This window comes from Monodon monoceros, unplaced genomic scaffold, assembly GCF_005190385.1.
Source record: "Monodon monoceros isolate NGI ecotype Baffin Bay Population unplaced genomic scaffold, NGI_Narwhal_1 Super_Scaffold_1, whole genome shotgun sequence".
NCBI lineage: Eukaryota > Metazoa > Chordata > Mammalia > Artiodactyla > Monodontidae > Monodon > Monodon monoceros.
The window spans coordinates 40,016,259-40,029,247 of NW_021703765.1; the positions used below are offsets into that span (position 1 = coordinate 40,016,259).

Below are 12,989 nucleotides of genomic sequence, written 5' to 3' on the forward strand. Positions count from 1 at the left end.
ATGTTGAGGGCTGATTTTCTTTAATTTTTTGCCAATCAAGTTATATGTAATCTCATATACCCTTTATAAGAGTGCTTAGATATTATAGTTTGGGGTCTATATGGAGTTCTACTTAAGGATTTACCAAAATAAAATTGAGATACATGCCTGCACATTCTAGGAGCCTAATAAATGCATTTTGAACGATGATGTATACCCTTGCCGTTGCTTATAATTTATTGTTTGAGTTGCCTTTTATTCAATATTAGTAAAGATCTACTTAAAAATCTGAAATTTATGTTCATCTGCTTTATTTTATTTAAGTAGCTAACGTATGCAATGAAATTTAGCTTTATTATCACTGTGTGTTTCTTAAGTGCCTTCTGTTTGTAACATATTACTGAAAAGTTTATGTGCTTTCAGGAATATGCTGCAATTATATTGATATATTTAGGACTTAATCTCTAAATATTTTGAATTTGTTTACAAACTCTGAATTTATTTATTTTTACAGTCTGTTTAGATTCTCGAAGCCTCTAGCATACGTGACAGGAAAAACTTCTAATTTCCATAACAGCCTTACCATTAAGTACAATGCGTGTAAAGGTTTTGATAATTTGGGGGGGTAACTTTACGGAAATTTACTTCTTTCTAGATGTCTTGTGGTTCCTCCTCCAGATCCATCCATCCCCCTAACTACCTTACCCATGCTTGTGACTTTTGTTTTGTGGCCCATGAGGCTGATTTATAATAGACTGCATAAAAGATATCTTTTGCACTCTGTCCTCTTTCTGGGTTCAGCCAATGGAAATCAGGGGCAAGAGACCATAGGAGATGATGGAGAAGAGTAAGGCTGAGGTATTGTACCTCTGACTTCCTTTCTGCTTGGTCACTGCACCCCTTTCCCAAATGACAGCCCTTGGCACTCGATATGCATCTAATAATAGAGTAAGTGCCTCTTCTTCTCCCTACCAAAAAAGATAACCAGAAGTAAGTTTTTCATCATGAATTAGGTACTGTATGAACCTATAAATTTTAAAATTGGATGTGCATAGCAATGTTTCCTTATAAAATAAGAATACATATATTATACCCAAGCAGCATCTGAAGGCACAAATAAACTAATGACTCAGATTCCCCTGGTACTCCCATTGTTCCTGCTTCTGTAAATTCCCTGTCTTTTCCTTAACTTACATTTATGGCTCCATGTACTTCCTTATGACCATCTAATGGGAGAGAAAAACAATCACAGCCCTGGTTTATGAAAGGTTTGAATGGTGTGTTGATATAATTTGGGGAGCTACTGTATTACAGTCTCAGTATGGAAAAGGTGGAGGCAAAATCACCTTGAAGAAGAAATGGCCTGAGGTATAGATGGGAAGTGGCAAAAGGGATTGCATAGTGGTCAGGGACTTAGAAAGAACATGAATGTAAGACCAGTGGAAGGAAGTCTATGAGAGTTTTGGGGATTAACGTTTCAAAAGGATGGGATGTGAAGATAATTGTGTCCCATATAAATGCTCACAAGAGTGCCTCTGCTATGGAGGAAGATCCGAATAGTTAATAGAATGTTAAATATTCTGATTTTGGTTTTTTTGACATTGTTTTGTCATGTGAATTAATCAGCTATTACTACAACAATTATTTGTAACAAGTCACTTTGGAACCCAGTTGCTTACAACAATAATCTTTTTTTTTTATCCACTCATGGGTCTGTGTGTTGGCTAGGGAGGATTTCTTCAGGCTGCAGATCTAATGGGCTTGACTCAAGACTGTGTTGGGTTCAGGTGAGCTTCATGTTTCTCTCATCCTCACTGGCTAGCAGCTCTGAGGGCCATGGTTTTCACGTGGCAAGTGAGGAGAGTACAACATAGTGAGTAAAAAGATAGGATGCCCCTCAAGATGTTAGCTCAAAACTGGCATACTTTCACTGTTATTCACATCGTTTAGTCAAAATAAGTACCATGTCTGAATCACAAATGAGTGTGACAAGAAACTACCTTTAATCCAAGGGGGAGGTAGTGAGCAACAGTTTGGTCTGTCACAGCTTGCTTCCGATGACTCTCCCTGATACTGAGTTGTTTTTTCTGTGGTTTCTACATATTTTATAGTGAACTCATCTTCCTCTGTATTATATTTTCTATGGAAATCAGTAATCCTTTGACTGCTTTTTTGCCTCTGTTAGGATCCTAGAAGTTTTATTGGTTCTTGACTAGTAAATTAGACCATACTAATTTCTTAGCTTGAGTTTGATATCTAAATCTTCATAAGTTTCAAGTTTGGCTTTTTTATTTCTTTGAAGTCATTCTTTTTCTATCCAGGGCCCAGTTAATGAGTATTCTATTCATGGCATCCAAGTCCAAAGTTGTCAACATATTTTTAATAGCTAAATCAATTTATTTAATGGTTTTGGGTCTCTTTTCTCTGCCTTCTTGAGTCAGTTTTGATAATTTGTGTCTTCTAAGGAATTTGTCCATTTCGTTTTAGTTGTCTTATTTGCTGGCCTAATCTTTTTCCTAAAATTCTCTTATAATTTTAATTTCTATAATAGCAGTAGAGACAACATCTCTTTCATTCTTGATTATGGTAATTTCTACTTTCTCTCTGTATTTTTCTTGGTCTACCAAAAGTTACATCAATTTTGTTGATCTTTTAAAAAAGTCAATTTTTGCTTTTCTTGATTTCTCTATTGTTTTTCAGCTTTGATATAATTGATTTCTTCTCTGATTCCCTTTCTCATGCTTGCTTTGGGAATAATTTAACCTACTATTTCTCTTTTCATGAAGTAGAAGCGTTGATTATTTTTTTGATACCTTCTTTTCTAGAATAGGTATTTAAGAACTGAATTTACTTTTAAGAACTGTGTTAGGGCTTCCCTGGTGGTGCAGTGGTTGAGAGTCCGCCTGCCGAGGCAGGGGACACGGGTTCGTGCCCCAGCCCGGGAAGATCCCACATGCCGCGGAGCGGCTAGGCCTGTGAGCCATGGCCGCTAAGCCTGCGCGTCCGGAGCCTCTGCTCCGCAACGGGAGAGGCCACAACAGTGAGAGGCCCGCGTACCGCAAAAACAACAACAACAACAAAACAAAAACAAAAAAAAGAACTGTGTTAGTTGCATTTCATAAATGTTCATATGCTGTGAGTTTATTTTTAATTAGGTAAAAAATATTTTTAAAGTTCTTTTGTGATTTCTTTTTGGACCTATTATTTATTTAGAAGTTGCTATTTAATTTGCAAATATTTGGGGATTTTTCAAATTTTTTCCCAAATTTTTTTTGTCGATTTCTTATTTAATTTTTTGTGTTTAGAAACATTTCAATCACATTAAAATTATTTAGAATAAAAATTGCCTAGCATTTTATCTATCTTGGAGAATATTCTGTGTGTGGTTGAAATTAATGTGTATTCTGCTTTTGTTAGGTGCAGTGTCTGTAAATGTGTTAGGTGAAATCCCTGAAACCCTAATATCCTTTGCTTCCCATTTTAATATATCTGTTTGGTATAGGAGACTGGGGAGAAAGCCTAAGGCTCACCCAAATGACAAGTCCAATAAGAAGCCATTACATGAAGCTGAGGATCCAAAGGTTTCGATCCCCAGCATAAGTGTGAATCATGAATAAACCTGTTGCTCAGATTGAATAGTAAAGAAAGTTGCTTGTTTCACTTAGCAGAGGAAAGCAAACAATATTCCAAGAATTCTTAATGTACTGATCCAAATGGATTTGTGACTGAAATTCCTGCTGTCTGTGTATCTGAAAATACACAATGGAGAATGTCAGTTAAATGTTCTGTGGGTTGGTAGTAAAGCTAGGCATCTTCAGGAGCAAAGACAGATTTTTTTCTGGAAGACTGAAAATTCAATCTAGATATCAGGGAACTTTCTCAGATAGAGTTTCAAGATAAAAAATAGCTCAATATCAAATATCATAAAACACAAAGATGCAGATTCAATGAGTGTGAGCTGGTAAAAACAGCAGAATCTTACTCAAAAAGTTTTCAGATATTGAACATGAGATTATAAAATGAGTATGTTTACTATGTTTCAAGAAATAAAAAGAGAAGTTTGAAAGTAAAAACAAGGACTAAGAGACTATTTTTAAAAGAAAGCAAAAGTGGAAATAAAAAAGACTTCCTAGAAATTAAAATATATTATTCAAAATTAATAACACAGTGGTTGGTTAAATGGTTTGTTAGATTAAGGAAGAGAAAAATAATATCTGTAAACTTGGAAGAATTTGAATGGAATGCATCACAGGTACACAAGGAGAAGGAAAATATAAATAAAATATTTAAAAGCATAGAGTATAAGATGAGAAAGTATGATGAATCTCTAATAGAAGATCAGCATGGAGATAATGATGGTAATACTTAACAAGATGGTGACTGACTTTTTAAAACAAAAATGCTACTGTCGGGCTTCCCTGGTGGCGCAGTGGTTGAGAGTCCGCCTGCCGATGCAGGGGACACGGGTTCGTGCCCCGGTCCAGGAAGATCTCACATGCCGCGGAGTGGCTGGGCCCGTGAGCCATGGCCACTGAGCCTGCGTGTCCGGAGCCTGTGCTCCGCAACGGGAGAGGTCACAACAGTGAGAGGCCCGCGTACCGCAAAAAAACCCCACAAATGTTACTGTCTCATTAGGATAAACAAAGTAAAAGGGAATGGTGTCAAATATTGCACAAATTCAAGAAATTAGAAAACATTTAGAACTGTATCATTAAATCTTACTAAAACTATCTTCACATGAGTGAAAAAAGCTAAATTATTATTTAAAGGAAAAGAAATAGCTTTTATAATATCAGAAAAGAAGATGGATTCATAGTTATTGAAATATATGACTTCAGAATTTAGAAAAATAAAAGTAAAATAAATACAAAGGAAAAAAACAGAAAACCAATTACACAATTGTTAAATAATGAAATATATATAATTCCAAAGATATGCAGAACTACATGTTGATCAATAAAAAAAGAATAATAAAAAAAAAATGGAAGACCAGTGGCAAAATTAAGAACACAGAGAAAATATATGAATAAATCCAATTAGAAATTAAAATGGAATCTAAAAATGTAGCAGTGATTAATAATAAGGAAGATATTCAGAGCAAATCTCTTAGAATATTATTGAAATTTTGAGGAACTGGATAAATTCACAGGAAAAATGGATTGATGAATAAATAGATAACCAAAATATACATATACACCTTTAACTTAATAACTAAAAATCCTTCCCTGCAAAATATGTACATATATACATACATACTAGGGCAATAGAACTTTACATGCAATTTCAAACTTCCACAAGATCATAGAGAACAGAAATAAAAGAAACTACAACTGATATAAGAAGCTAGCATAAATTATAAAGCAAATTGGATGAGGACAGTACAAATATGGAAAATTATAAGCCCAAATCACGAGTATATATGCAAAGTATCTTCAGTGAATACAACAGCAAAACCCATCAATAAGTTTATTTTTAAAAAGATGAAAAGAGCCCCAAGCTAGCCAATCTAATTTTATTCCAAGAGTTCAAGGTTAGGCTAACCTTAGAAATTTAACAGCATAAGGAGGAGATATTTTATATAGTTTCTCTAAAATTGTCCTAGTCTGTTAATTGACATTTAATTTAATTTATAATTTATATTTATTTTATTTGAGGGAAATTTCCATATTTATTCAAATATTTTTATACAGAACAGAAAATTTTTATCCATTTATTCAAATTCTCTTTTCTATTGTTTGATAGCATTTTGTCATTTTCTTCCTATAGGCCTTGCACAACTCAGGTTTATCACTAAATCTGTGCGTTTTAATTTGTTTTAATTTTACTGTTGTGAGATTATTCTGTTTTCAACATAATCTTTATTTTTGTGGATAAACTTTTTTCATATATTAATTTTATATGAGTTATTTTTATAATTTTCAGGTGATTTTTATATAGTTTAATCCCTTTGATGGTGAGTGAAGAAAGCAATATATTTTTAGTGCAATACTAAAATAACTTATTTTAGGGACTTACCTGGCGGTCTAGTGACTAAGACTCCATGCTTCCACTGCAGGGGGCACAGGTTCCATTCCTGGTCAGGGAACTAGGATCCTGCATGCCACACGGCATGGCCAAAAAATAAAAATAAAATAGTTAACTTATTTTAGATTTAGTAAGATTCACAGATAAGTAATTTCTGAAACTAAAATATTTCATATTTATTATCAAATAAAGATGTCCTTCTGGAGCTTTTGTTTTAAAATTTGATTTTCTTTTTTATTTTATCATCATATGTCTAGAACACGAGGCCTATTTGAAAGATATTGTAGAACTACGATGGCACCTTGAAGATAAAACTCATCCACTAAAACGTTTGGAGGAGGAAAAGGAGAAATTAGAAGAAGCTAATGCAAAGCTTCAAGCAGACATAGACTACATGATTAAACATCGCCCTCTACTGCTTACAAAGCGAGACCAGGAACTTGTAGCTCTGAAGGAATATTATCAGAAAAAAATTGAGGTAAAGGAATAAATGAATGGATTTGCATTTTACAGATTGTTTCTTAGTTATAAAAATTTCAACTATAAGAAGTTAACATATCTTTCAAGGGTTCATTCTCGTTGAAAATTGACCTGCTATTTATTTTCTAAAGGAATTATCAAGTGACACACAGTACAGTTGATTGATATTCATTTAAACTTTTCCCATACTTTTAAACTTAGGAATATTAATAATACTTAGTAGTCTACTAATATGATTTTGGAGATTTAACACATTATGGTATTATTTGAAGCCGTAAATCAAACTTAGAAAGAATGTCATCAGTTTCATTGTTGATGAAAATACGTAACTGACATGAGCAGCCATGATCATGTTCCTCTCTATGTACCTGTGAATTTTTCTTGGTTGTATATCTAGTGGAGTATCTACTGAGTCATGTGTTATATACATTTTCAACTTCGTTAGATAAAATCACATTGCTCTCCAAAGTGTCTCTGACGGCTTATATTCCTAAAGTAGTAGCACTGCTGGAGACGTCCCATTTCTCCACTGTGGACAAGAATTCTAGTAGTATCATTTTTTCTTAATAGTAGCCCCCTTATTTAGTTGGATGGCAATGTGTCAGGCTAAAAGTCATCCCCCAAATTGCCTTTACTCATGGTATTTCTAATGAGATGTAGGTAGGAGTTATATAGGGGTTTTTTTAGGAAAGCTTCTTGAAATGGACTGACTCACTCAGAAGTAGCACCCTTAGCCATCTCCTAAACTTACGGCAACCCAGATATGAAAACTGCAGCTCTGATTTGATTTTATAGCACAAAGCAACCTTGGGAATGGAACCCAGATCCAGAATGGCTGAATAGAAAGGCAGAAGATACCTTGTATCTATTTCTGAGAGAGAAAAATAAACTATAATCTTGTTTCTTTGCCTTATTTCTGCTATAGCCAAACCCAGTCCTAACTGATCCACCTCACATTTTTGTCAGCATTTTTATTGTCATACTTTAAAGTTTGTCAACATTTTTATTGTCATACTTTAAAGTTTGTCATACTTTAAAGTTTGTCATACTTTAAAGTTTGTGAAAGAATTGGTATCCCTTTATTATTTTAGTGTGTTTTTCCCCAATAGTGGACATAGGCGTTTCTGAGTCAGGGGTAGCAGGGTTGTTGAGCAGCTGGAAGACCATGGGAGGAATATATGAAATATATGAAATAAATATATGAAAATGCATTCTAGCAGATCAAGAAAATAGCAACCTTTGCGTAGAGCTTATCAGAGTCACTGCGATGATTAATTTTTTGCGTCAACTTGGCTGGGCCAGGATGCCCAGTTATTTGATCAGACATTATTATAGATGTTTCTGTGAAGCAGTTTTTTGGATGAGATTAACATTTAAATCAATGGACTTTTAATAAAGCAGATAGGCAAGAAAAATAAATAAAAGGCATCCAGATTGTAAAGGAAGAAGTAAAATTATCTCTATCTGCAGAGGACATGATCTTACATATAGAAAATCATGAAGAATTCACAAAACAAACTATTAGAGCTAATAAACAAGTTTAGTAAAGTTGGAGGATGCAAGCTCAACACACAAAACTTAGTTGTATTTTCATATACTAGTTTTGAACAATCCAAAAATAAAATTAAGAAAACAGTTCTACTTAATACCATTAAAAATGATAAAATAGGAATAAATTTAATCAATAAAGTGCAAGACTTGTTCACTAAAAACTATAATATTTTGCTGAAATAAATTAGACCTAAATAAATAGAAAGATAATCCGTGTTCACGGATTTGACTTAATATTGTTAATATGTCAATGGTACCCAAAGCTATCTTCAGATTAAATGCAATATCTGACAAAATCTCAAGATCTTTTTGCAGAAATTGAAAAGCCTGTTCTAATATTCATACGGAATTGCATGGGATCCCAAAAGCCAAAACAGTCTTGGAAATGAAGGACACCTTAGAGAACTCGCACTTTCTGATTTTAAAACTTAGTACAAAGCTGTAGGAAGCAAAAAAAAGTGGAATTTGCATAAATACAGAAAAGTAGAGAGTAGAATTGAGATTGCAGAAATAAACCCATTTATCTATGGTTAATTGCTTTTGACAAGGGTGCCAAGACCATTTGTGGAGAAAGAGTAGTCTCTTCAACAAATGGTGCTGGGACATTGGATATCCACATGCATCCAAAAGAGTAAAGTTAAGACCCCTACTTCCCAGCACATACACACGTTAATTAAAAATGGATCATAATTCTACATGTAAGAGCTAAAACTATAAAACTCTTAAAAGAAAACTTAGGGGTAAATCTTCATCACCTTGAATTTGGAAATGGTTTTTTTAGATATGACACTAAAAGCATAAGCGACATAAGAAAAAATAGAGAAATTAGACGTCATCAAAATTAAAACCTTTTGTGCATCACAGTACACTACCATAAAAGTAAAAAGACAACCTACAGAATGAGAGAAAATGTTGCAAATTATATATTACAAAAGGTGTAGTATCCAGAATATATAAAGAACTTTTATAATTCAACAACCAGAAAAGACAAACAACCCATTTAAAAATGGGCAAAAGACTTGAGTAGACATATCTCCAAAAGACATAGAAATGGGCAGCAAACACATGAAAACATGGATGCTTAACATCATTAGTCATTAGGAAAATGCAAACCAAAACCACAATGAGATACCACTCATACCCATTAGGATAAAGTTAAAAATAAAGTGTAAGATAACCAGTTTGGGTGAGGATGTGGAGAAACTTGAACCATGGTACTCTGCTGGTGGGAATGTAAAATGGTAGAGCCACTGTGGAAAACAGTTTGCTGTTTCCTCAAAAAGTAAAACAGAATTACCATATGCTTTAGTAACTCCACTCCAAGGTATGTACCCTCAAATAATTGAAAACTGATGTTAAAAAACAAACAAAAAGGGCTTCCCTGGTGGCGCAGTGGTTGGGAGTCCGCCTGCCGATGCAGGGGACGCGGGTTCGTGCCCACGTCCGGGAGGATCCCACATGCCGCGGAGCGGCTGGGCCTGTGAGCCATGGCCACTGAGCCTGCGCGTCCGGAGCCTGTGCTCCATGGCGGGAGAGGCCACAGCAGTGAGGGGCCCGCGTATCGCAAAAAAAATAAAAAATAAAAAACCCTTGTATGTAAATGTTCATAGCAGCACTGTTCAGAACAGACAAAGGTGAAACAATCCAGTGCCCTTCAACTGATGAGTGACTAAACAAAATGTAATACATCCACACCATGGAATGTTATTCAGCCATAAAAAGAAATGAAGTGCTGATGTATGTCACAACATGGGTAAACCGTGAAGCATTATGCTAAAAGAAGCCAGGTACAAAAGATCACATATGATTTCATTTACCTGAATTATCCAGAATAGGTAAATCCATAAAGATAGAAAGCAAATTCATGATCGCTAGAGGGTTGGAGAAGTGTAAGATAGTGTTTTGTTTGTAATATAGCTTTGTTTTGTTTTGTTTTATTCTGCTGTCTTGACTGAGGTCCTGGCTAAAGGCCTGCTGAAGCAACCCAACAGCTTAAATAATGCAAGACCTCTAGCCAATGTGCTTGAGCCTTAATACATTGCTACTTGCAAACTAAGCTCAAAGGCTCAACGTGACCTTCAAATTCAACAAGCGGCTTAGTCTCATAACACCGTGGAGCCACAAAAATATTATTAACATCAACCTAGGAGAGTATCCATGTGGGAAGGTTGTACCAGTCCCACACTGAGCCCGTCCAAGAGCTTTCCTTGGAGATGAATTTGCCTCATATGATATCACCAATGCCCCCAATACTGAGACCACCACCCCAGCAATACCTACGGGACAAATTGGACACAGGACATTATTTATTGCTTTTCTTCCTTTGGTAGTAGAAATTCTATTATGTTTCCTGAGCTCTTTGTTTGCTTATCCCATCATCTTGGTATAATCCTGGCTCTCTGCCAAAGTCTCTACCCCTACGTTCCTGTGCCTAAAGGAAAATCTTGTAGAGGTTACTAATATCTGTGCTATTCTAGAAATTAATGGGCACATAGGGACAGTTTTATGTCCTCCCCTTCCAAATCTGTATACATTTTGCTGTATTATATTGCCTTTAGTAAGGCTAGGACCTTTGCTGGCTGAGATCTCCACTACAATGCTGACTAGAGGGAGTAATATTTGGCATCATTGTCACATTCCCAGTTTCAAAGGGGAAGAATTAAAAATTTTTTTTCTATTAAGTAAGATGTTACATGGTGCTAGACTTGATTTGCTAATTATTTGTTTAGGGTTTTAAATCTAAATTCATGAATAAGAAGGTCATATAATTATTTAATAATGTCCTTGTCAGGTTTGGGTTTTAAGGGTTTGCTAGATTTTTAAAGGTAACTTGGGAGTATTTCTTCTTTTCCTATTATCTAGAAGAGTGCGAAAGACTAACATTATTAATTAGCCTTTACTATTGAAGCCATCTAGCTAAAGTTTTCCAGTTTTGTTTCTTGTTTGTTTTGGAAAGGTTTTTAATTACAAATTCAATTTCCTCAATAAGACTGTTCAGTTATTCTGTTTCTTCCTGTGTCCATTTTGGTTAGTTGTAGTTTTCTAAGAATATGTCCATTTCATCACAATTTCAAATTTTTTTGCAAGACTTTCTTAGTATCCTTTTATCTTTTCTATAGTCTATAGAATATCTAGTGCTTTCCTTTTACATTCCTCATATTTACTTGTGCCTTCTCTTAAATGTTATATATTTATATAAGTTTATAACATGATATATCTTCTGTATACACGATAACCATCCATCACCATACAGTTGACCCCCTTTACCCACTTCTCCCTCCCCTTCCCTTCTGGTAACTGCTACTCTGTTTTCTGTATCTACATGTTTCTTTGGTTTGGTTTGGTTTGTTCACTTATTTTGGAGTTTTTTGTTTGTTTTTTATGTTCCACATATGAGTTAAATCACATGATATTTGTCTTTCTTCATCCGACTTATTTCACTTAGCATAATACCCTCAAGGACGGTCCATGTTGTCACAAATGGCAAGATTTCTTTCTTTTTTTACGGTTGAGTAGTATCCATTTTATAGATATGTGTGTGTGTGTGTGTGTGTGTGTGTGTGTGTGTATACCACATCTCTTTATCTCTTCATCCATTCATCCCTTGATGGGCACTTAGGTTGTTCCATATCTTGGCTATTGTAAATAGTGATGAGGTGAACATTGGGGTGCATATATATTTTCAAATTAGTGTATTCATATTCTTTGGATTAATACCCAGAAGTGGAATAGCTGGATCATATGTTAGTTCTATTCTTAATTTTTCTGAGGAATCTCCATACTGTTTTCCATAGTGGCTGCATTCCCACTAACAGTTCACAAGGGTTCCTGTTTCTCCACATCCTCTCAACACTTGTTATTTCTTCCTTTTTTGATAATAACCATTCTAATTGGCATGCGGTAAAATCTCATTGTGGTTTTTATTTTCATTTCCATAATAATTAGTGATGTTGAATACCTTTTCATGTATGTGCCTGTTGGCCATCTGTATGTCTTCTTTGGAAAAAAGTCTATTGCTGTACACCTGAAACTAACACAACACTGTAAATTAATTATACCCCAATAAAAATTTTAAAAAAAGAAACAGGATGGCAGGACCCCCCCCCAAAAAAAAGTCGATTCAGCCCCTTTGCCCATTTTTTAAAATTGAAGTATAGTTGATTTACAGTGCTGTGTTAATTTCTGGTGTATGGCAAAGTGATTCAGTTATACATACATATACATTCTTTTTTATATTCTTTTCCATTACGGCTTATCACAGGATATTGAATATAGTTCCCTGTGCTATACAGTAGGACCTTGTTGTTTATCCCCTTTGCTCATTTTAAAATTGAGTTGTTTGTTTTTTTGCTGTTGTTGAGTTGTATGAGTTCTTTATATATTTTGGATATTAACCCCTTATTGGTTATATGATTTGCAAATATCTTCGGTAGGTTGTCTTTTTGTTTTGTTGATGATTTCCTTTGCTGCACAGACTATGTAATTATGTACACATAAAATCTAGACAAGTCCACAGATGAATTACAGTTGCATACAAAGGTAAAATTTTAAAATCCATACATTACTATATATACCAGCAACAAATCTGAAAATAATATTTATTTAAAAATAGCATTTGTTAGAGCATAAAATAAAACATATCTAGGAATAAATGTAACAAATAATATGCAAAGCCCCTATTCAGAAAACTATGAATATTACTGAGAGAAATTTAAAAGTGCTACATAGATAAATATGTTAATGTATTAGAAGGCTAAATTTTGTAGCATTCGCTCCAAATTGATCTGTAAATTAAATACAGTCACAAAATCTCAACAGGTTTCTTTGTGGACCTTGACAAGCTAATTCTAAAATGTATGTGATATATGTATACAATGGAATATAATTCAGCCTTTAAAAAGAAGGAAGCCTTCCATATGTGACAACATGGAGGAACCTGGAGAACATTATTATGC

The 12,989-nt window shown here is 34.4% G+C and overlaps 1 protein-coding gene across 1 annotated transcript in view; it reads left to right on the forward strand.

Moving 5' to 3' along the window:
• The window catches only part of CCDC178 (coiled-coil domain containing 178), a 370,122-nt gene that overhangs the window by 42,918 nt on the left and 314,215 nt on the right, over positions 1 to 12,989 (forward strand). The window contains exon 7 of the mRNA XM_029217904.1: positions 6,261 to 6,481. Within this exon, the coding sequence (XP_029073737.1) occupies positions 6,261 to 6,481 (221 nt within the window). The remainder of the gene's footprint in view (positions 1 to 6,260; positions 6,482 to 12,989) is intronic.